The following is a 23,446-nucleotide window of genomic DNA, read 5'->3' as shown; positions in this document are numbered from 1 at the left end:
CAAAACAATTCTTGGCATACGAATTTGTTTATTTGACGATGGTCCAAGGAGCGAAAAGTAAAACTAAATATTTTTGGAAAACTTCTATTTCAACACGCCCGTTTAATACACTTGCCGATCATGAAGACTGCCAAAGTATATAGTATTTTCGAAACAAGAAAGGTGATTACGATTGCATCGCATCAAATTCTTCAGAAGTTTAACTTCAATTGCGTTCCTACAGAATTCCTGAAAACGGAACCGTCTCGTCTGGAGATCCGAAATATTCGAGAGCATCTTCTATCATAGATTGTTGGCATGTGGTGCAAAGTAGACGTATCGCGGGAGGCTGGGATGTAGCTAAAACATTGCTTTCAGGATTTTCTCTTTCCTGTTTCCCCGCCTCCCTTTTGCCCCTTGTACGATTCAACATCGTCTTCCAGGCGGCAGGATATCCCTACTATACTATTCTGAGACTTCGGGTACGCGTACGCCGTGTACGTAAACCACAGCATCTGGATTTCCTCCGTCATTGAGCTACTCGGATGTTTCCTACCACTATACACGCACTCTTTACCAAAACACAGAACCCAACGTACACTGGCTGCATACACCAAGAACAAGAACCCTGCGGAGGGTTAATTATTCTAAAACCTTTTACCTCCCGAAAACTGCATGTGGTCTGTTACGGTATCTAATAGCCAAGTCCGTTATTGCGAACCTGATTACCTTACGATGCTTTCATAGTTCGAGTTACTGAGGTCATGAAAGGATTGATCGCCGACCGGTGTTTGGTAGTTAATTGTGTGATGAGATCGTTTCCCACGCTGAGGGATATGTGACTATATAGAGATTTTCGTCTTTGAAACATGGATCTCATGGAAGTTGGATGGGAAGCAGGAGCGAAGGGAGGGTGCGGCACGCGGGCTGAGGCGGTGCTGGAAGAAAAGGAAGTACCGAAATAGAACAAATATTCTTCATAATTCCGATAAAAAAAACCCGCCGGACTCCCAAAATATATCCCGGGCGGAAGCTGCTCCACTCCACTCCGCTCCACTTCACTTCACTCCGCTACACTCCGACGATGAATTTGTATGGAACGTGAAAGACTTTTCCGCTTTTGAATAAGCTTTTACTTTTACACTTTAGAAGAATCTCACGATCAGGAAACGCCAGGTCGTTAGACGGTTAACCATTCCATCCTCTAATATTCTTATTTTTCTCTTCTTGCGTTTTATAATGTCCCATGAACGCGTTATACTATTCTGCAGCTGCTGTTGCGGGCTGGAGTTCTTTAAACATTCATCGATGAATCGATGATTGATTGCCGAGCGATAAAATAATATTTTCATTTCTGGGAATACAGGAAATTGAAGCAATATGTTCGTGGGCTGAAAGGGTAAGATTCCTAAAAATTTTCTGAGTATAACACGTCGAGTCAGAGAAGGTCAAAGTTTAACGCCATGACAATTACTCAAGACATGTCAGTTTAATTGTTCCTCGTTAAAACACTTGTGAGAAAACAATTGACTGGTTGGACTAAAGATGAACTAAATTGTAAGTTCGATAAATTAGTCTTTCGAGCGTCTTCTATCATGATCCTCCTTGTGAAAGCCTAACTACGTATGTTGCTGGATTCTATGTGTTGACTACATGAGCTACACATATACTTTAAGTTTGCTGATTAGGATTAATCCAGACAATTAGTCACGCAATTCCAGGCCCTTATAAACAATTTGCTGTAATAACACCCTGTGGTATTATACGTGAGCATTACGTGGTGTGTATATGTATGTGCATGCAGAGATATGTGGTTGGATTTATAATTGAAATGAAAATGCTTGAGCAATCGTGAATGCACGTGCGCGTGATTTTTTTGACCTAATGTTAGTATGTATAAAGTATCGAACTGATAACGTCGTAATCTCGGGTCATATGGGTATGTAAATAAACCTGCAACACATAAATATAGACTATACGATTGTTAGTCGCTTCCTAAAACGATAGTTGCGTAGTATCAGTAATTCCTTCGTTACGTAATGATATTTTAGTTGGTGATCGTATGTCCTGGTCACACTACTTTTGAATATCAAAGTAATTGCAGTTTCGGGGTACAGCATGTTAATAAGGACGCGGTGATATCAATTTGAATTCGTAATTCCTCATTGTTAATACAACAATGCCCAGCGCGCGCAACGACAGTGGCTCCCTAATCACTGTGCGGACGACAGGTCTAACAACTTATATCGTCATTGAAATCCCAGACGATTCACTGACAAGGAAGTTTGATTTTGAAAATTTTGTTTCTACTGATTTAAAACATAGAATGAGTGCCAAAGCTAACGCAAAGTCGTGTGAGTATTTGTAAAAAGAATTTCATGTGTCAAATTGTATGATTCCTCAATTCGTTAGATAAAATAACATGATAGTCTTGTCGTAACCTTTGACCAGATTCAAATATTTTCATTTATAATTATTCAGATTTTCATAGCTTGAACTCAAAACCTTAGGAAATTTTTGGTCCAAACTTGAGCTACACTTCCACTAACTTCTCAGAGATTGTACTGAATTTTCATGTTTCACAAACATAACCTACAGTCTATCAAAATGTAACCAATAATTAAAAGTCATTTTGATGGGTCAGAACACGTGTGCAGACACATGGTTACGTGGTCCAATGGAGACATTTAAATTCATAAAGTGTTATTAATAAGGTTATGAATTTGCTCCCTTCAGAATTGCTGAGTCGAGAGGTGAGTATCAGTCTCCTAACTGGTTTGGTTTTGTTTCAGTATCACGTAACAATTTGGATAATGCGACATCTACAAGGAAAGCAATATTCACCGTTGGTTTAATATTTTTCACCTCTCTAGTGGCCTTATTTTATGTGTACACGAGTTTTCCAGAATTAGCAGAGTGAGTGGAGACTTTTCAATTCTATCATTGATTTCCCATATCCATAGGTGATAAGGTTTCCCATAATTTTAGGGATGAGAAACAAGATTTGAAGCTACCTTTTGACATTGAAGATGCCAAAAGTCTTGGTAGACTTCTGGATAGGTACAAGGAAAAATACTACTTCCAAGTACTAGCTGGTCTCTTCATTACATACATTTTGTATCCTTTACTAAAAGAAGTCAATCAAGTTAATTGTGTCAACTTAAATAGGTGATTTCCTTACATGGATTTTCCTCTACTAGTTTGCAGACATTTGCCATCCCAGGATCAATATTTCTTTCTATTCTTTCCGGATTTTTGTTTCCGTTCCCACTGGCATTGATACTAGTCTGTAGTTGCAGCGCTATTGGAGCAACTCTGTGTTACCTTCTCTCTTCTATATTGGGTACAAGATTATTGTACAAATATTTTCCTGAGAAAGCAAATGAGTGGGCAGTTACCGTAAGTTTTAAATCGTGATAGATTGAGATGTGTTCAATTTCATGGATCTTTTGGGCTTTCTGATTCATTCCAGGTCACCAAACATCAAGATAATCTATTGAGTTACATGCTTTTCCTGAGAATGACACCGCTTCTACCAAATTGGTTCATAAATTTGGCCAGTCCAGTAATTGGTGTACCTATGATGCCATTTACGATAGGCACATTTTTTGGCGTTGCTCCACCATCGTTCGTTGCTATACAAGCAGGTCAGACTTTACACAAATTAACCTCATCTAGGGATGCCTTTTCTTGGGGCAGTATGGTCATACTTTGTTTCTTTGCGCTTTTGTCTTTAGTACCGGTTTTACTGAAGCAGAAGTTTAGACAGAAGTTTGACTAAGTTAGAGAAATTTTTTTTAATATGCATTCCTATATTATTACATAATTAATTATACAAACTCAAATAGTTAGTCAAAATTTCTAGCCCTCCCACGTCATCAAAAACTTAGAGATTCATCTCAGGCATCTGACAAATATGATGTTATTCGATACTCTTGCTAAACGATTTTGTTGCTCTATATCAACGAGCTTTTGTGTCACAATCTGTTGTTTGTTTTATTCTTATAAGAATCACGTGCTGGTATCTCAGTGTTATCTTCACTTAAACCAATGGCTTGTTGCCATATCTTGCCTACCGTTCAGCAAGAATCTCACATTACTAAACCGTTTATAATTCATATTTTCTTTCCTACCAAGTCATTGCCGTATCATTTCGTATGATCTTTCATTTCCATTAATTTACGAATGGTTTGCAGTTCAGTTGAACGTTTTTTTCTATGAAATTGGGACCCCTATTGAATCGCGTCTTGTTGTATTAATTCTTTTAACGAGCACATAAGTGCGATGTAGAAAGTTATTATTTATTAAATAGATAGTCTTTAAGTTATTGCAAAGGGTGAGCTATTCACTGACTGAGTCAGTATCACATGGTCTGATCGTGCATTATTCTGTTTAACAGAAGATCTATAATGTATTCTAATAAAGCTCGACCAGTTAAAAGAATTGAAGTTAGTGTTCATTTAGTGTTGAATTTTGTATTAGCCACTAAGCGGAGTTGATCGTATGCTATCATTCATTATCTGCAATTCCCATTTACGTAGCGAATAATTTTCCGATTGAATGATTTTTCTTGGATGAAAACCACTTATTCAGAGGTTCATTCTAATCGATTGATCTCGCGTTACGGGTCGTTACTCATTGCAGTTGAAATTCCGCACCAGAAACAACGTATTATTATAGACTACACGTTATATTTAAATCTCCGTTGATCTTGATATATTTGTAAATACGTCGCGGTTGGAATGTGCATGTGGTGATAGGATAATGTATTGTTCTTGTGTTGAATAAAAATAAGATGAAAGGTATAAATCATTCTTTTTATAAACAATTTTATATACATCATTTTTTTTTCATGGTTCATGAATTTTAAATCGAAATTATGCAACCGACTTTGCTCCTCTATTTATACATATCAAGGTACCTATGTCTCGTTACTTATATTCAAAAGCAGTTTCAGCAAAAAGATGTGAGGTAGCTTATGAAAATCGATGTAGAGTTTGTTGCTGGCAAACTAACTGGGCGCCAGTACCACCAGTTATACCATACTTGAAAACGAAAATAGATCTGATTAAAATATTGCTATCAGATGTCTTTTAACAGTTGAGAGGATGAATTCTGTGTAATCTTACGTGATTGACCGGCCGTCAATAGTACGGTGGACGAGGTACAGTCTTGTTGGCATTCTGGACTTGGTACTAGTTGTATTAATCGTTCTCCACTCCCGCATTGTAATATCACATTACTACATTCTGGATTTGGCTGCAAATCATGATATAAGAAAAAAAAAATTCGTTGTGATAATAACAAGGTATTTGAAATACTCACTAAGCTATGTGCTGGAGACTTTGGTTCATCGATGAAGATAAATTTTTCCACACTTTGGCCCCACCAGTTTGGTGTGCCTATTGGTTTGGGGAAAAATTTTCGGATTATCCTTCCAGGCTTCATTCGATTTATTCTCCAAATAATACGAGCATTTTCAGAACTTGTGGGCTGCAAGTCCAGTCTTTTTGTTACAACATCGTTTATGACTCTGCAAATTGCAGTCAAGTAATTAATATTACTACCCTTGCATTTATTTGTTCTAGCAAGTGTCCACTTTTTTCTACCTGTAAGAGTTATTATTTGATGATACTTTGCTTGAATCTTCATCAAAGATATGCTTATTTTTTGCATACATTATTGAGATGACCTTCAAGTTGACTTCTTTAATTGATTCAGATCTTGTAAATACTAGGCTTACGTTCCACGATGAAGAAATATTTCGACCAGTCAAATCTGGAATCGATTTCACCAAACTACATGGCCTGCAATCCATGTCTGCTACTCGGAAGTATGGGTTCTCCAAAAGACACCATTCATCGTACCATTCTATAAATTACAAATCGATAGAGAATTAAAAAATTGTACATCATGATGTGGCAACTATTGATAGGTATTGAGATATTTACCAGTGAGAGAGGGATATCTGGTTAAAATTGGTACGGCTAATTGACGAAAAAAGGACATTCCTGGATAAATAAAATTCTGCGAGTTTCTCATGAGGAAATGCATCGTAGGCGGATGATTGTAAAATGCAATAGCGCATATTATTGAGAGCAAAGTGGCTACATAGGAATATTTGAAGAGTGTTCTAGATGAAGTGGAAGATTTTTGCAGCTCAGTAATTTCCAAAACACGAAAACATTCTTCGAATACTTTGTTTACTTCTTCTTCTGGAATGTTGTTCTCAATTGCATAACGCCTTATTTCGCAAACGCTACGTTTGTATGCGTCTAGGTTCACCATGATTACAAGTTCTTTTCTTCGACAAATAAAATTCTCAACTAATCGTTGAAAAACACGAATCACAAGCCTTTCGGAACATTACTCAACAAGTTGCACTGGCTACACCCAGTCAATTCAAGATTACCCAGTGACAACTAGCCACACACGCTAGGATTTAATGACAGAACAAAAAAAGGTGCCTTTTTTAACGACGCAAGGAGTTGGCTAACAATGCTTTGATAATTTAATAGCAGATGGAGTCTGAAGCTCAAAATGCTGGATTCACTGAAGCTGGAGGGATTAAAAACAGATTCGAATTATACATATGAGACTTTTTCAATTGAAACTTTCACCATTTCAATTGATCACATTTACAATTATGAGACTGATATTGAGTATCACATATTCAAGCATAGGTATTTGACATTAAGTCTAAATTTAGACGAATGATTGAATCTCATTTGCTTCAACTCTAATTTATAGAGTCCCGCATTTGAGTATCATTCGTGAAGCGCATTGTGCATACGTATAGACTTCAAAAAATCTCTCACTTCTTTGCCTCACGATTTCACACAAAATGACACACTAACGTTTGTTCAAACTGTTTTTTGAAGACTAAATGCCGAGGTGATTGCGGCTGCTACGTATAATACGGCGCCCAGTAAAAGACATCCTTTTATCGCGTGTCCCAGTATCAGGATCCCTTGAAATAGATTTGTAGACAGAATATAATTATGAAGAGATATGAATAATGTTATATGCACACTTACTCGCCAGAGGTACAATGCCCAAAAGGAAAACGCCGATGACGATATTGGCGAAGTCAGAAACACTAGGAGATTCTCTCGGCGCGAAGATTTGTAAAGTCGCTGAAGCTATACCGCTACCGATTCCGGTACCAAAACTGGCAAGCGTTAGAGCGTCCAGACTTTCCGAGTTCCACGAAACTGAAATCGATGTAAAATGAATATTCATATGCATATGAATTAATTGAACTATGATCATAATTGCAATGTAGCAGTTTTGTAATGAATTTACAGTAAAGACCAACGGCTGCGAGAAGAGGCCCAAAGAGCAAACCGACTTTGGCTTTCTTGGAGTCTTTGTAAACCACAAGAATCGGGAATTCAGCTAAAATTCTGGAAAATCCGCAAAGGCTCATAAGAAAAGCTTTTTCCTGTATCCGAAGTTCGGGTAGAAAAAAGCCGGCGAATATTGGCAATAGAGAAATGGCTATCGTTAGGATCAGTTCATCACCGAGCCGCAGAAGGATCGTAGCTACGAAAAGAGTATAGACAAAAGGCTTAGGCTCGATCCTGGGCCCGTGAACTGCTAGTCTTTCCGCTCTTTCTATTTCCAGAGACCTTTTCTTTCTCCCATCTTTTTGTATCGACTGGCGCACGTTTATTTTCTCCGAGTCAAAACTGGTTTTTGTGACTTCTGGAATAATGCGCTGATTTTCGCGCTCTTTCTCGCAGTCACTTTCGCACTCCGATTCCTCAGGGATACCAGGAAGTACATCGACGTAATACGAAGGTCGAACTCTATAATAATCCAACTCGCTCATCTGATAGGCAAATCTGACTTCCTGTTTTTGTATTAGATTTGTGTTGGGTGATGTTGTTCTGAAATGAAAGAATGAGCGTAACAATCAATTTTTCCGTCTCTGAAATTAATCTTTCAAATTTCAGCTACACAAGTTTGACATACGGAGGTCGTGCAGGCGTAACGCCGGTATGTCGGTTCTGTGAATGATTTCTTTGCAGTTTAACGCGACCGTTACCAGTTGGGTGTGCAAAAATTGCCAATGGCAAGGAATGTAGAGTTATTCCCGCTAAAATCACCATTGTGTATCTGGGCCCCAGACTACGGACAAAAAGACATGTCAGCAATGGCCATAATGAGAGACCGATTCCAAAAACTCCAGCGCCCCAAAGGGGGTACTCTGAATCCCCTGAAAAACAAGAACGTAATGAATGAACAATTACAGCGACTTGAACATTGAACTCATTGTTCAATTACCTGAGTTAGACTTTATTAGTTTCATCTGCAGACGGACCAGCCCCATGCCAACACCTCCGAGAATAACGAAGCCTACATTTCCAACTACGTCGTCTTGGCAGGACGCGGCGACGACAGAAACGGTAATGATAGCAGCCCCTAAGGAGGCTGTCATTCGATCTCCGTAACCCCCGAATATCCATCTCCAACACGACTCTATAAATGATTGATAAGTATGTCGAATAGCTTTACACGTATCAGCTGAGTTTTATCAACATACAATCTGCCATCCGTCAATCCCGGTTAAATCTCACTGTCGGATGGCTTACACAATGGGGAAAAACTGACTCATTCGATTATACTTGAACCAATAAACACACCCCTCATAATTTTGACAATTCCAATAGCGCGAGTAATTTTTTCTAGCACAAAAATGACAGATTGCCAAAACGTGTCTTTCGATCGATCAGTGATTTGACAAGCGATAAGATTTATGAAACGACAGGACCGTCAAAACGCACCAGAAATATTTCTCGTGGCCGCGTAAAATAGGGGAACGCATATCGTCACCCAGTCAGTATCCTTCTGCCCAGGTGGTTCGTTGCTGATTTGCTCGCTGGCCAGAATTCCTTGAGCGAAGAAGACACTCTCACTCAGCACCTGTTCGCCAGTAATGCGTATTTTTTTTTTCTTTTATTCGCCGTTTGAAGAAAATTCTTAACAATTTGAATGTCCATTATTTATCACTTATACCTGTACCGCGGTGGCTAACGAAAGAGTCTTCCAGCTCTCTGGCCGCATCGTAATTTTTTTATAAAGGGTATTATGAATCACACCCCTGTTCACTCTGATGGGGCAATACGGGGATTTCGAGGCTCAGCCTTTTGGTTCTTCCTTCATTTACAGGGTAGGAAATGTAACGCGATGTTTACAAGTGCGCTATGGACAGTGGTCAGTTAACGAATGATAGCATGAGTTTAGGGATGTAAAAATACCTCAACACTTACATACAACGTGTACCGGTATAACACTCGCATGAATCGTCGATCTTATCGTGATATCAAGGGAGAGGTTTATCTTATCGTATATTATATGGACGGTATGGCGTAACATATCGGCGACGATTAGCGATGGATGTGGAAGTCCGTTACCTCGTCATAGCGGACGATGATAATTTTTCGTCGATATTTCACGTACATATTATTCCCGACGAATAAGTTTTCAAAATTAGCCACTGCAACGCTCTTGCAATTGACATCGTTCGATCTCCGCGAAGTACATCGCAACTGTTGTTACTACACTTCCACGGATGTATTTCATACCCGTGTGTTACCACCTAACGACGTCTTACAAGAACAATTTTTTTCCATTTCTTATTTACTCATTAGACTCTGTTTATCCGGAATAACAAGCGTTGTGTATTATGCGATAGCTCAGGTGACGCAATAACAGAAGCATTTATATCAAACCAGGATCGTGGATTATGCGCCGATGGTTATACTAATTGCCCTGGTAGATCATCCTCAATATTTTAAAATCAGATTACAGAATCGAGGAAATTTTTATTTCGAATTCAACGCTTACATAATTTTCATAACGAATAACGATCCTATGAACAACCTGTTTCCCCTATTATCATTGTTGAAGTTCTTCTTTAAGGTTGAAGGTTGTAGAAAACTCGATGGGCATGTATCGGTGTTGACTCTGTTCCGGGTACGTAGGCTTGGACGTCACGGATGATTCAGTTGTAGCTGATCATGCAACGCATCAACGAGTCATGACTTATAGGTACTCGTATAAACGGGGGTAATTAACTGTGAGCTGAAGTCTGAACGTCCGACGTTTGAGGAACGGTTATTGCCTCAAATAACACAAGCCATCTGCAGATTGAAAAAACATTTACTTCTGTAATGAGAAACCAAGAAAGTAGAACCATAAATAGGCACAAATGCTTCGAGCTTCCGGACGCTCTTACTCACCTTCGTCTCCGAAGATGCCTGATGCCTGTAAGTATACGTGATAAATATCCAACATCAGGAAAAACTAGAAATGAAATAAAAACTAATTGCGCTACTGCGGTAGCAGCAAATCTTCGCTACTCGCAGTACAGTAAAATATGGATTGACGACTACTTGAATGGGGGCGCGGTGATTAATTAATTATTGTTTGCCTATTTCCCGCCCGCATCGAGCATCGCACGGTCAATTTGTGGTCGCAGGCGCGTCTCGTCGTGGAAACGATTTTTATGTTAATTTTCATTTATGAATGTGTGTTTGCGATCGGTATTCGTAAATATGCGTTTAGGTATGGGTGCTCCATATAATGAACAACAATGGGGTACATAATTATTTATCCGAATTGGAAAAAAAAAGCACCAACTTTGACGCACTTATATACGTACGCAATTTTTTGTAACGCGTATGACGGTGTGCCTGTAAAGAAGGGGGAGGAATAATTATTGGGAAATATTAATAACGATTAGAAATCGATGGAACCGTTGAAACGCCACAGGTACATATGTAATATTACAGGTTTAGTTTTGGCGAAGTTTAGAGCATGCTAAAAACGGTGACCGATGTAGATTAATGTAATTATCAAATGCAATCAGTTTTTACGGTACATTGGTAACCAATCGAGCAATATCGATTAATATCGTTAATATCGAACAAACATGCTGTCGTTATATTCGCACATTCTTGCGTCTTCGCCGTACACCGACTATACCTCCTTTTATATGGATACACCGAAACGTTGCTATAAGATTTCGTAACGTCGAAGTCAATTGCACCGATTAGATTAGAATTTTAGAACCTACTCCAACGTCGATACAATTCCGTATCGTGATTATTTGTCTTATTGTTACTGCATCATCATTATTATAAGGATCAATTTTTGAGAGCATTACTCGTTATATTTACATCGCTATCTGAATCTTATATCAGCTAAACATTTAAAATAATCTGATGATCATTAGAATGAAATTACTTCTGCCTGAAACTGTGAGTCACCTCTCCAGATTATCCAAATCCTTCGAATTTTTTTGTTCGTCTCAAAACTTCGATTGTACAAATTTGCAGCTTATTATCTGCAAAGGGGAAAGCTGACTAAACAAACTTTCCTCGGGAACGGTCATTTCTAATACTGGTTCTATGTATTCAACTTATTATGAAAATTCTCACCGTCTAATTTTTATACGATACATGGTGCCGAGTATTCTCCTTTGCAGTGGAAACTTCTGTTGAAAATTGGGCGTCTTCAATTTGAAACTCGAAGATGATCCGCAGACTCGAATAAATAGCGTCTAATCACACAACATTGCCGTTCAGCTTGACACTGCCTGAAACGGTTGAGCTGCAGTATGAAAGGGTATACATGAAGTTGATAAAAATTATTACCTACATCAACCGCAGAGCCCGTGATTATTACGTCGTGTTCGTGCGGAGCAACGAGAAGTTTGTCTCGATTTGTCACAGACCGTTTCAATGCGGAATTTATATATAACTCCTTATTTATTGTTTCAAACATTTCGCAATATGTGACCCCCTGAACCTCGAAGTGAATCACGATTTTTCTTTCTCTGTGATTGAAAATGAAATGCGGAAGGACCGATAGTGGAAGAAGTCTATCGTAAGGAACGCCCCCAGATTTATTACGTGCGTACTGTTCTAATTGGGTCAGAAAGGTTTCTTATCAGTTGTCAACCTGCAATGTGCGAGGAATCGAGTATTACAGTTCCGATTGTTGCTGGGATAGAGCAGAAAATGAGGTGGATAAAACTTTGGAGAACGAAAAGCAAGCGAGTCATATTCGCGCGAAACCGTTGATCAGTTTCTTTTAGACGTCATCGAGCCCCCTCCCGAGATTTTCTGTCAGAAGGGATGTGGCATATTTTCGAGTAGGGTACGGTGATATTTAAATTGAAGCACAAGGTGGGAATATTTCATAACCGGACGCGATGCAATTGCTCAGTTCACGTCATATTCTACCCAATGCCAAAATCGGGCAACTTTTTTTTAGATCAATCGATGACGTCCAGTGCACTCAAGTACCGACGTCATCGGACCGATTGTGATGGGAAACGAGAAAATAACTTGCGCAGGGATTTCATGAGCGGGGGATTGAGGTATTCGCGCCTGTCGCACCGATTCGCCAGCACCCACGCAACGAGGGAGAAGAGAAAAGAAATAAATAAGAGGGGCGGGTGGGAGGAAAAAGCTAAGACTCGTACTCATCGAAACTTGGGTAAGTTGGGACTCCGTAGTGGTACGGCACCGCTGTCACACTCGTCGAAAATTTTGTCCGTTAACAGTTTTACATCCGCGAGAAGTCACTCGTGCCTTCGCTCCATCGTCGCTGAACTCCTCCTTCCTCCGATTATTTTTCTCTCCTTTTTTATTCGTTGCATTCGATTATTTTTTTCCAATTTTTCAACCGAATATTTTTATTGAAAAAAAAAAAAAAAAAATCTCGTCTCATCGTTATTTTCGGTTATCAGAACGTCAGTTAGCAGATATCACGACTAAGAGGTTTCAACGATTCTACGATAAATTTATACGCGAAAGGATTTTCAAAATCAAAAAGGACTCGTGATGATGACTAACGTCAACGGATATCATATTGCAGTAGCGTTATTCATGGTAAGCTTCATAGATCCTCTATCCATGAATTTTTCTTACCTTTTATTTTTTCTGTTTTATTGAACTCGTTATAAAAATAAAAGATACAATTATTCTGTCAGAAAAGGCATTTTTCAGAAACTCTACCGCTCGTCGTGATGGAGAAATTTAATAATTAAAGACGAAAGGTATTGCCGTGGGGTATTTTCTATAAGTATATAATAAAAATGATGATCTGGCTTGATTGAAATTATAATTCGGTCTACAAAAAGAACGATTCATGCGCAGTTGAAATTTTTCAACGATGTACCATTTTTTTTTCACACTCATAAATACCCACTCGATCCTGCCAAACTCTTGATCACGTGCGGGTACGCGCTAACGTTTAATTCATTTCACGATTGTCACGGTATTCGTACGCGTTTGTACTGTTTGCAGAGTGCTGCTAAAATCGGTATAATAGTCAGTCGTGAAGACCCATGAGACCTAAAGCCTTAAGAAATAAAGATACTTCACAAGCGCCGTCCTGTTTCATTTGACACATAGGTACTCCTCTGTTTCTAAGGATCTTGTTTATTTTAATTTCTTATTTGAAATTTCATTACACGGAGTTTTGATTCGTTAAAAAGTAAACGTTAGAGCGGTATAGCCTCATATTGTTTTTTAACGGTGTCTCACGTTCAAAAACATGAAATAAAATAACAAGGGACGTGTTGGAATATGTTGCGATAATAAATTCATAACAATTGTTGGTCGATTTGGGTCGTCGTTTATTGTATTGTCAATTGTCGATACGCATTTCCTATCGTACCTACATGCATTTTATATGCAATATTGTATATGCATGCAAATTTGCAATATTCGTTATTGCGTACACGTTTCTTCTGTGGTATACTCTACACTATATGCGCGGGAAATAAGCTCGAGTGAAAGCTCGATACTTGAATCGAAATTGTGTATTACTTACGAGCGATTTATAATTGCGTTGACACAACGTTTTATAGAACGATAACCACTTTGTGTTTTAACGCCGTGCGTCGTACGTGGCTTTTACATTTACACCCGTGTAATTACACTCAGACTACGATATAGGGTACGAGGTCCCGTCAGTTCGCATACGGTTACAGGGCATGGGATTTTTCTATTTTCATTTGCGACAAATGTCTTTCATGCGGAAAGCAATGTTGTAGTATTTTTTTTATTTTTTCCTGAAAAAAAAATCAGCGAAAAACTTCGCCACAGGGATGCAGGGGAAGAAATGTAGACCATTCTACGATTTGATTGTGGACGATATTGATTAGATTTTGGAACGTCCGTTATTAGTATAGTTAAAAAGGCAAACTGACGCTAAATCATTTTTCAATTGCCATAATATATGGGGCGTTGATTTATAAATATATTATTGACAGGCAATCATGTATCGATGTGAGGTGTGTGTGGGATATTTGGTACAAGGTTCTCTGTACCGTTAAATGGAGAATTTTAAACGTGACGTTTGCCAATTATCATGTTTAATTGCATAAATGTATATTTCGCCTAATTCCACTAGGCGTATTTCAACTTACAATTAGACGTGTTGTGTGTTAGAAGAAACATTTCTCGCGGCGATAAAAAGCGTGCAATAACGGAATGAATAAATGAAAAATTCTCCGGCGTCATTCCAGGGGCGGGAATAATTGATGAATTTGCATAGTTTGAATTGTTTCGATTACAACCGAGAAGTAAAACAATCGAAATTGTATTTTTGTCAATCGGATCGCGCGCTCGCCGATATCGGAAGCTCGTTTCAGTTGCCGTAAACCGCGACGAATTTTATTTCCCATTTTTCGAATAGCTGCGAAACACCGCACATATTTGTTATACTACGTTCACCACCTACGACGTGGACACACATAATCCTTATCACCTCTTAAAAATAATTATATATTTCACCTTCACAGTACAGGAGGGTATAGAGTTAAAATTAAAATACTTCTCAACAGGTGTGCTGCTGGGTGAATCCGAACGATGCGATTCCATATCGGATTCGTTCAAAGGCTAAAAATCAGGTATAATTTTTTAAAGGATCACCTGGATATGGGTCACTTGCAGGAATTTCATATTCAATTATCTCGAGATACTTTCTTAGATTTTTCTATTTCTTTTCAGTTTAATCATAGCTAATTTTTTGTTCGGAATCATCTGTACCACATTTCTACAGCCACTGGATACCTGCTTGGAATGGGGCTTAGGACCGAACCTTCTATTTTGGGATTTTGATAATTCATCTTTTATTCTCATTGAAATAAATCTATGGAAAATATGATCCTTCGCCATTGGTCCAGTCAATACTCGGTGCCTATCGAGTGGGCGAGCTTTGGTATTATATTTTGGTAATTTTACGCTTTGTCGCTCTTATCATCACACGTAATAGAGGCAATTATTCGTTCTTTTAGTTAATTCGTGATGCATTGATACGGGTAAGTGTTTCAATCGCTTTTACGGTGCGTTGTCGTAATCTGGAATGAAAAAATCGATTTTCATGCAGCTGTTGCTGTCGCTTACACCAACGACAGTTTTTTCAACATATTTTCTTTCACAATTCTCGCCCGTCTCCTATCTTTTTTTTTTTTGGTGATTTTGCCTTTCTCGAACGAACTCTCATCTACTTTCAACGAGCTAACGACAATTTCTTCTCTGTTAAACGGAATATAGGTAGAGCAACGGGTCCATACGGCTGAGACAAACGCCTTAAATGTTATTCAGCGTGCAATGGGACAACTGGCTTTAGCGTCCGATAAAAATCCAGCTCTTTCTGGCACCGGTAAAAAGTGGAAATCTTCGAAACGCCCTCGGAGTTCGAGGAGTCGTCTAAAAGGCATGAATGTCAATATAAACACGAACAGGAACATTCGCGTGCACTCGAATACGAATAACATCGAAAGGTCACAATTTAGCGAAAAGAAACCATTACCTTCGATTCATACATCCGAACCCATCCGAGAAAATATGGGGGAGGACTTTTGGGGACGGGAGGTGAACTGTACGGAAACACACGGCGAAAACAGAACATACTCAAGTAGCTTTACTGCGAACGGGACGTTGAGGGCGCTCGGTCTAAAGGACGATATGAAAGTAGCCGGAGAAGTTGCAACGAAACAGACGAGCAGTATACATTTTGGTGAGGATATTACGCTCTGCTGGATAGAAACGACCACCATAAAAGAGGATCGGAACGTTCAGCCTCCGCAAAGATTCGTTATCAGAGAGTACACGATATCCTTTGAAAATTCGGCGACTATACCGGAACGGTATTTGGAGTGCGTTAAAGTGGAGGGCGAAATCGATGGGAAGAGCGATGGTGACGTTCCGCGATCGAAAATTTTCGAGGTGATGGACGAGAATACCCGACACAGTCGACTGGTGAATTTCACGACCGTTAGACACACCAAGCATTTCACTGTCTGGCAGCATAGACGAGTTCGCTGTGGCGTTGGACCCGTCGTGACAAAGAACGTCGTCGAATGGGCTCACAAAGGATCGGAGAATCCCAAGAAGAGAGTGGAAATAAAAGTCAGCCCCAAGATCCACAGACTCCGCGTTGGTTCCGAAGAAGTGGAACCGTGCCCTAAAGATGTCGACGAGACTCAACACACCAAGAATATCACTGTTGAAAAGTGCGCTCCGGGGGAGACTTGCGGCCATTTGACATCAACGAGTAGAGATCTTGTTGTTGAGAATGAAGAATCTACCCAGTTTTATACCCCAGTTTCTAGCGAAGAAGATGTCGAAACGATATCGACCACCGAAAAGATAATGAAGAGCGCAAACGACGACGACGAGTCTGACAATATTCTCTCGGCTGGTAGCATGAAAGCGTCATCGATTCGTCCGGATCAGGAGTTCGATAGGCAGCAGGAGACGACCGCGCTGGTTTTGTCGTCTACCGAGAACCGTCTGCTCTTGACCTCTGGAGATGAAACCACCCCGAAAAATAGGGAAGTTCCAGAGATGACTTCCGAACTCGCCAGAACAGAGTCCGATGAGTTCAAGTTGGGGGTAACGGTGGCTCACGAACCTGCGGCCATGGAAGCTGCTAATCAGGAAGTAGAGAAATTGCCTCATTTTTCCGAATACAGCGAGTCTTGTGAGAGTGAGTCGTGCTCAAGTTCGGAATTTCACTCCGAGTCCGATGAAAAAGCTCCCGCTTCGTCGGAACAGTGGTCGAACGAAGATTTTAAAACAACTCTCAGAAACGAAGGAACCACTACGAACGATTATGTGTCCACTGCAACCTCAACCCCTGACATCAGATACACCGAGGCATCCGAACCCACGACTAACGACGAGTACGAAAATCCATCCGATGAGGAAACGACGACTGTGAACAACGCAATATCCTCAGAGACCACTACTGTCAGCGAAATTACCACTCCTGAGACTACAGAAAGTGTTGCCACGGAAACTACCACGACGGACAGTAGCGCGATGGTTACTACCGAGATTGCGACCACCACCGATGTCGACGAGTTGACGGATATTACCACTCCGTTGTCCGAGGACATCTCCACGTCAACTGTCGGCCCGGAAAGTACCACACTGTTGGTGGAAGACCTTTCTACGACAGTTAGCGGCACCGAAAGTACCACCGCTGTGACTGAACCAACGGAGAGTGAGAGCGGAACAAGTACAACTACGGATGGCACGGAAACGGAGCTTCCGGATATAAGTACCCCCGTGTCTGAGATAACAGAAAGCACTACGGAATCTACCGGTACGACGACGGAAGGAGTGCAAACAGAATTTACCGAAGCAACGACTGTATCTACTTCTGCTGATATCATGACGACGGTTTCCACGACGCCAACTGACGACACAACACCGGGTTCAACGACTGAAACCACCACGACTGAAACAAGCGTTACCGAATTCACCACTGACCAAATGACTGATACAACTACTCCTACCACCGAAGATTCTGTCACGGAGGAAATCACTACCGAAGAACCTGTTACGGAGGAAACCATTACCGAGGAAATAGTGACGGACGAAAGCACGACCGGGTTCTATGAAATCGAAGAAACTACGACCGAAGGAAGCACGACGGAGGCAACTGAATCAACGAGCGAAATTCCGGAAATCGATACGACCGCTTTCGCAGTAACAACCGAACCAAATGAGGAAACGACCTTCGCAACTACAACCGAAGGTGACTTCGATATTTCAACTGTGAGTGAGAATCCTGCGACTCCGTCAGACAATAATTCGAATCAAATCACCACAGAAACTGTGCCGACTGAAGAAATACCCACTACCGTTGGGACGATAGTGATATCAAACGAGGATTCGGACTCATCGGTCGTCTGTGACTCAAATTCTTACGAATGCAGTGGATCAAACTCGGAAAGCGATTCGTCTTCATGCGACGAGGACTCGGAAGACTGCCAACTTAGCATGACTTCGTCGGAATCTTCGTGCGATCCACAGACGGAAATGTGTACGATCGGCCCTTTGATTTCATCGACAACACCGTGTGACGAGCAGTTGGGAGGCTGCTCTGGTGGCACTTCAACATCATCCGTATCTTCGTGCGACCCTGCGACAGAGATGTGTACCACCGGCCCTTTGATTCCGTCGACAACACCGTGCGACGAGCAGTTGGGAGGCTGTTCGGACGTCACTTCGTCATCATCGGCATCTTCGTGCGACCCTCAGACGGAAATTTGCACAATCGGTCCTCTCCTCGAATCCACCACACCGTGCGACGGTGAATCGGGCGAACCCTGCGCAGCTGCCAATGGGAATGAGCAGTTCGCTACTCCGGGTGACAGTGACGAAACATGCGAAAATAATTCGACGGGGAGTTGCACCACGGTACCGGGCTCGCAAACTACCACTCAACTCCCAACCACCACGTCCGCGACGACCATTGAAGTCGAAAATATTTCAACTACCGTCAGCGACGTACCAACGACAGTCGAAAGCCGAAGGAGCACAACGATAACGGCGTTATCGAACAATCCTCAAGCTAAACACAAGCTTGCGCTCAAGATAAAGATTCTTCTGGAACACATAGATGAGAATAAAAATAAACAGAAGCTCGTAGAGGTTGAGAAGCATCTACTATTTGACGAACATACGGATGAACTTGGCAAAGAATCGCTCATGAGGCAGGTCAAGTCGCTGAACAATTCTGTAAATATACGGACCGTTCAAGCACTTTTTAACTGTTCCACGATCGAAAAGCTCACCGGCGACATGGGGGAAATTGCTAACAGATATCTAGCGATGCACAACGGGACAGAGAACACCGATGACGCTGCTTTTAAACAACCCCATAGACGGGCTGAACGTGATTTAGGTCCACCGGAGTCATCCCAATTGGACGCAGATGTCGAATTGAGTTTACCGGGAATACACACGGACATTCATTCGGGTCTTGGACACGTGATGACCCGAGTATCACCGGATCACGAATTGACGAAGAGGAGTGTGGAGGATATCGAAGAAACATTACCGATCTCTCGAGTCCTGCAGTTGGTTTCAGACCCACAAGATCGCCGCGTGCGAGGACGAAAGAAAAGACAAACTTTCGACGAATTAACTATCGATGAACGAGACCTTCCGCAGGATATTCAGGAAATTGGAAATTGGTCAAACGAGAGGGTGAGGAGGGCAGTGAACGGCGGTCACGTTCGAAGTCTGACAGAGTTCACTATATACAAAGGTTAATTATGGTATTCCAAATTATCGTAAAAATAATAAAAGTCCGAAAATCAGTTGCGAGTAGGTCTATATTGTTTCATCATTCACCAGGGGGGTGAAGTCGGGTAACATCAGGGGGGAAATATTACCTACTTGTAAAAAAGTGGAATAAAGTAAGATGAATTTGGAGTTTATTCAAAAGTCCTAATGTATACCGTAACCATATTTCCATGTCGTATCTTTTACGCACATTGATAATACACCTAAGTAAAAACCTCATCCCCAATAAAACATTTTCAACCCATTTTGAACGTACATGTTTTTATGGTCTAATTTGTACAGGTGTAGGCAGTTGGTAGAACGCATCTCCTAGATATCGGATGAAATACTGTTGTTGTCGGGCAAGTCAGTGTCAGTAGGGTGAAACTGCCGTCGATATTGGGATAACAGAGGTAATATGACTGACAAGTTTTATCAGATGTTACGGGAAATCTGGAATATACGGTACAAACTGGTACAGTCTCTGTAGTGGTAGTAGTAGTAGTAGTTGTAGTAGAAGTGGTAGTATCTGTTGTAGTTGTAGTTGGTTCAGTTGTGGTCGTAGTTGGTTCAGTTGTAGTTGTAGTTGGTTCAGTTGTGGTCGTAGTTGGTTCAGTTGTAGTTGTAGTTGGTTCAGTTGAAGTTGTAGTTGATTCAGTTGTAGTTGTAGTTGATTCAGTTGTAGTTGTAGTTGATTCAGTTGTAGTTGTAGTTGATTCAGTTGTAGTTGTAGTTGGTTCAGTTGTAGTTGTAGTTGATTCAGTTGTAGTTGTAGTTGGTTCAGTTGCAGTTGTAGTTGATTCAGTTGCAGTTGTAGTTGGTTCAGTTGCAGTTGTAGTTGGTTCAGTTGTGGTGTTTGGAGTCTCGGTAGGTGATGATCCCGTGGTGGTTTCGGTGGTACTCATATTGACACAAGTGTAGGAAGTTTCAGGCACGCAGGTAGCAGCGACGGAGCTGAAGACCATGGCCGGTGGACAGTCTATAAGAGTGGGAGCAAGCGTTCCACTTGTATCTACACACGAGATGTACTGGCTGCAGTTGCGGTGCCACGCAAAATCCCCCTGAAGATCAGAAGCACTTGTTAATGTTTGTGATTATTACCAATGCAATCCTTTTGTGAAAAAATCATGTCACATGCGTCATACATGTTGACATGTACCAAGGAACTGGTATGAAGGGGCTGCATTTGAATACCAATTGTGCGAAGAATCAGGTAAAAGCCGCTATCTTTATATTTATTATCTATGGAATAGCAATATTCTAACGAAACTCTCAAGGATCTGAAGGGTTCTCTGGGTTTTATTATTACTGGCATAGCTATTTTATCTTCAATTTCATATCATTATATTTCACACGCATGTTAGGAGTTTTTTTTTTTGTAGATCTATGAATTTTTTCCATCAAGATATCTCAATTTTTTTTTGGTCTACGAGCAAACCCGAGCTACGCTGGAATCAGCGCAGCCAGCAGCGTAGCGCTTTGTTGTGAGACGTCACCTTCGGGGCTGAGCAGAGGTCACGCCTCACAACAAACCGCGCGCCCGTGGCTACCTGACTCCAGATAAGCTCGGGCTCCCTCGTAGACCGAGAAATTCGAATATTTCGACCCATGCATGGGTTGCGACGAATCAAAGTGGGTCTACGACTAAAACCAATCGATATGTCTTATAATTTTTCTGCTCTCAACAGCGAATAATTGATGATTACTCGATCGATTGGATGAGTAGATGATTTTGGCTTTCAGATTTGGATTCCTGAGCTAATTATACGTGAGATTACCCTTGAAAAGCCAAATAAAAAATCGATTTTTGGGCCGAAAGTGAAGTAGTTTAAAAATTGATTGTATTACACTTTTCTGACGTATTTTGAGCTCAGGAATCCGAATCTGAAAGAAAAATTGACCTATCTCTAAAATTGACCGAGTTATCGCCAATTTTCAGCTTTTTGGGGTCAAAAATAAAAAATTGATTTTTTAGTGTATCTTGATGTAATTTGAGCTCAGGAATCTGAATCTGGAAGAAAAATTGATCTATCTGCAAAAATGGCCGAGTTATCTCCATTTTTTCGCGATTTTTCGCGATTTTTGGCATAAATTTGAGGATATCTCGAAGGGAAAAAATCTTAGCTCAATTTGGACAACGGATTCGTGTTCCTGAGGTCAAAATACATAAGAAAAGTGCCATACGATCAATTTAAAAAAATAAAAATTTTTGGTCAAAATTTGAAAAAATCGTAAGGGGTACCCCTTGGAAAAATCTCAAATTTTGACCAAAAATTTTTATTTTTTAAAATTGATCGTATGGCACTTTTCTTGTGTATTTTGACCTCAGGAACACGAATCCGTTGAGAAAATTGAGCTACGATTTTTTCCCATCGAGATATCTCAATTTTTCTGCTTCAAAAAGTGAAAATTTGGCGATAACTCGATCAATTTCACAAATAGATCAATTCGGTTTTCAAGTTCAGATCTCTGAGATTAAAATATGTTAGAGTACCATAGAGAACCGTCAAAAAAAGGATGTCGAATTTTGGAGTTTTTAAAAACCACGAATCGTGGATCATGATGAAGAAAATATACACGTCGAGGGTTCGGGGTGAGAGTTCTGCTAAATATTTTCAACCACTCACACTCGTCTCGCAATTGTAGAAAGGGTAGGGTTTACTGGGGCAGCTAGTTGCACCGCAAACCATTGTGGATGTCTGGTCGCAATAAAAACCAGTAGGGCAAGCTAGACTGAATCCAGCAGCGACTCCGGATTGACAGATTTGAACCGATGAGCAGGTATCGCAGAAGAATCCATAAGCGCCGCAAACTTGAGAACTAACACTTGGGATCAGCGTCGCGACGCTCACGAGGAGCTGGTGAAAACAAAATTTCAGTTCATGGCGATTTAGCCTTCAGTTCTCTTCGATACGTACGATTAGAGTGATAGACCTTTTGTCCATATTCTCAGTGTCTTGATTTCTGCTAATGACTGTCGTAATACGTTAGCACAGAGCTTTATAGCAGCTGGCTGTGCGGACAGTATCAAGTTTTATTGGAACCCTAAAGTATTCGTCACCCTGTTTTCAGGTGTGTATTTGTTGACGCAAGATTAATAACGTTGAATAACGTTGCTTTGTCTCCCGCTGATTATCCAGCTTAATTTCTTTCATCGAGGTCACGAGCAGACATATTTTACGACGGAGAATTTTGCAGCGCTACACTGATTGCGAGCTGCACGAAAGCGGAGAAGTATCGCGATCGATGCTGGGCTCAATGAGGACCCAAGGAGGGCAAAAAAAGTGGAAACAATCCTCGGAAGCTTAGAATTGGGTACCTATTTTGAGAAAATCTAGTTACCAGAATTAAGGTCGTGATGCGAGAGAGTGCCAAGAATTATACCGCGAAATTCATTCGATTCGGTATTCCCGAGGGGTGTCGAGCCATGGGTATTGGCCATAGATTATTTATTTCGGTTTCCATTTTGTGAGCGGGTATTTTATTCGGATGAGTTGCAAATAAGTGAAAGCAAGGTATCCGTTATGAATTCGTTAGTCGTTTTAAGACCTAATTCAGATTCTATCGGGCAGATGTTCAACGTCTCGACTGTTCGCGTCGTTCGGTATTAACGACTGCCACGGGTTCGCGCAATGCTGTGCACCGTCTTCGGACTCGTACGAAAGTAAAAGTTACCACGCTGGTTGACCCAGGCTTTTCTTACCGCGTGACACACGTTTATTGCTATTCCAATCGCGTTAAACCCGTTCCTCAACTTACGATTAGACTCGGACTCGTCGAACCACCGTATACGTTCTGAAAAGTCCAGAAATTTGTTTTGCGTTTGAAACGGTATTAGAAAATTGCATCGAACGATGGGA

General features: G+C 40.7%; 5 protein-coding genes across 6 annotated transcripts; 2 read left to right on the top strand and 3 right to left on the bottom strand.

Moving 5' to 3' along the window:
- The first annotated feature begins 1,983 nt into the window (after positions 1–1,983).
- Positions 1,984–4,784, top strand: LOC105693114 (transmembrane protein 41B). Its single transcript, XM_012412812.3, has 5 exons — positions 1,984–2,333; positions 2,772–2,895; positions 2,968–3,096; positions 3,180–3,378; positions 3,452–4,784. The coding sequence occupies exons 1-5, from the start codon at positions 2,159–2,161 to the stop codon at positions 3,758–3,760; spliced, it is 936 nt and encodes a 311-aa protein (XP_012268235.2). The 5' UTR covers positions 1,984–2,158; the 3' UTR covers positions 3,761–4,784.
- On the bottom strand, positions 4,778–6,418 carry LOC105693111. The gene is made up of 5 exons (XM_012412810.3): positions 5,931–6,418; positions 5,589–5,850; positions 5,305–5,512; positions 5,109–5,238; positions 4,778–5,024 (listed from the first exon to the last, which is right to left on the bottom strand). The coding sequence occupies exons 1-5, from the start codon at positions 6,265–6,267 to the stop codon at positions 4,933–4,935; spliced, it is 1,029 nt and encodes a 342-aa protein (XP_012268233.2). The 5' UTR covers positions 6,268–6,418; the 3' UTR covers positions 4,778–4,932.
- Positions 6,419–6,563: 145 nt separating this feature from the next.
- On the bottom strand, positions 6,564–9,556 carry LOC105693109. Of its 2 annotated transcripts, XM_012412805.3 has the most exons (8): positions 9,255–9,556; positions 9,001–9,186; positions 8,769–8,907; positions 8,269–8,463; positions 7,957–8,200; positions 7,285–7,871; positions 7,017–7,193; positions 6,564–6,949 (listed from the first exon to the last, which is right to left on the bottom strand). In XM_012412805.3, the coding sequence occupies exons 2-8, from the start codon at positions 9,046–9,048 to the stop codon at positions 6,843–6,845; spliced, it is 1,497 nt and encodes a 498-aa protein (XP_012268228.2). In that variant the 5' UTR covers positions 9,049–9,186; positions 9,255–9,556; the 3' UTR covers positions 6,564–6,842. The 2 variants fall into 2 exon arrangements, with proteins under 2 accessions (XP_012268228.2, XP_048511169.1); XM_048655212.1 differs by lacking the exons at positions 8,769–8,907; positions 9,001–9,186 and having other exon boundaries at positions 9,399–9,554.
- Positions 9,557–12,489: 2,933 nt separating this feature from the next.
- LOC105693123 (mucin-22-like) lies at positions 12,490–19,741 on the top strand. The gene is made up of 3 exons (XM_012412827.2): positions 12,490–12,884; positions 14,846–14,911; positions 15,558–19,741. The coding sequence occupies exons 1-3, from the start codon at positions 12,837–12,839 to the stop codon at positions 19,572–19,574; spliced, it is 4,131 nt and encodes a 1,376-aa protein (XP_012268250.2). The 5' UTR covers positions 12,490–12,836; the 3' UTR covers positions 19,575–19,741.
- LOC105693080 (cell wall protein DAN4-like) lies at positions 19,722–22,663 on the bottom strand. The gene is made up of 3 exons (XM_012412761.3): positions 22,505–22,663; positions 22,214–22,444; positions 19,722–20,647 (listed from the first exon to the last, which is right to left on the bottom strand). Exons 1-3 carry the CDS (start codon positions 22,529–22,531, stop codon positions 19,877–19,879), a joined length of 1,029 nt encoding a protein of 342 aa, XP_012268184.2. The 5' UTR covers positions 22,532–22,663; the 3' UTR covers positions 19,722–19,876.
- Positions 22,664–23,446: the final 783 nt, after the last annotated feature.

The sequence above is a fragment of the Athalia rosae genome, chromosome 5, assembly GCF_917208135.1.
Source record: "Athalia rosae chromosome 5, iyAthRosa1.1, whole genome shotgun sequence".
Taxonomy (NCBI): Eukaryota; Metazoa; Arthropoda; class Insecta; order Hymenoptera; family Athaliidae; genus Athalia; species Athalia rosae.
This window is presented reverse-complemented; position numbering and strand designations above follow the sequence as displayed.

Bases quoted from the DNA above. Each gene is read 5' to 3' on its own strand.
- LOC105693123 (XM_012412827.2), top strand. From the start codon at position 12,837: ATGATGACTAACGTCAACGGATATCATATTGCAGTAGCGTTATTCATG. The intron at 12,885-14,845 runs GTAAGCTTCATA...ACTTCTCAACAG, and splicing joins TTGCAGTAGCGTTATTCATG to GTGTGCTGCTGGGTGAATCC. The intron at 14,912-15,557 runs GTATAATTTTTT...AACGGAATATAG, and splicing joins GTTCAAAGGCTAAAAATCAG to GTAGAGCAACGGGTCCATAC.
- LOC105693109 (XM_012412805.3), bottom strand. From the start codon at position 9,048: ATGCGGCCAGAGAGCTGGAAGACTCTTTCGTTAGCCACCGCGGTACAG. The intron at 8,908-9,000 runs GTATAAGTGATA...ACTGGCGAACAG, and splicing joins CGTTAGCCACCGCGGTACAG to GTGCTGAGTGAGAGTGTCTT. The intron at 7,872-7,956 runs GTATGTCAAACT...CTTTCATTTCAG, and splicing joins GTTACGCCTGCACGACCTCC to AACAACATCACCCAACACAA.
- LOC105693114 (XM_012412812.3), top strand. From the start codon at position 2,159: ATGCCCAGCGCGCGCAACGACAGTGGCTCCCTAATCACTGTGCGGACG. The intron at 2,896-2,967 runs GTGAGTGGAGAC...CCATAATTTTAG, and splicing joins AGTTTTCCAGAATTAGCAGA to GGATGAGAAACAAGATTTGA. The intron at 3,097-3,179 runs GTATCCTTTACT...TTCCTCTACTAG, and splicing joins CTCTTCATTACATACATTTT to TTTGCAGACATTTGCCATCC.
- LOC105693080 (XM_012412761.3), bottom strand. From the start codon at position 22,531: ATGGACAAAAGGTCTATCACTCTAATC. The intron at 22,445-22,504 runs GTACGTATCGAA...TGTTTTCACCAG, and splicing joins AAAGGTCTATCACTCTAATC to CTCCTCGTGAGCGTCGCGAC. The intron at 20,648-22,213 runs GTGAGTGGTTGA...TCTGATCTTCAG, and splicing joins TCTACAATTGCGAGACGAGT to GGGGATTTTGCGTGGCACCG.
- LOC105693111 (XM_012412810.3), bottom strand. From the start codon at position 6,267: ATGGTGAACCTAGACGCATACAAACGTAGCGTTTGCGAAATAAGGCGT. The intron at 5,851-5,930 runs GTAAATATCTCA...TGTAATTTATAG, and splicing joins CAGATATCCCTCTCTCACTG to AATGGTACGATGAATGGTGT. The intron at 5,025-5,108 runs GTAAGATTACAC...TTCGTTTTCAAG, and splicing joins ATTGACGGCCGGTCAATCAC to TATGGTATAACTGGTGGTAC.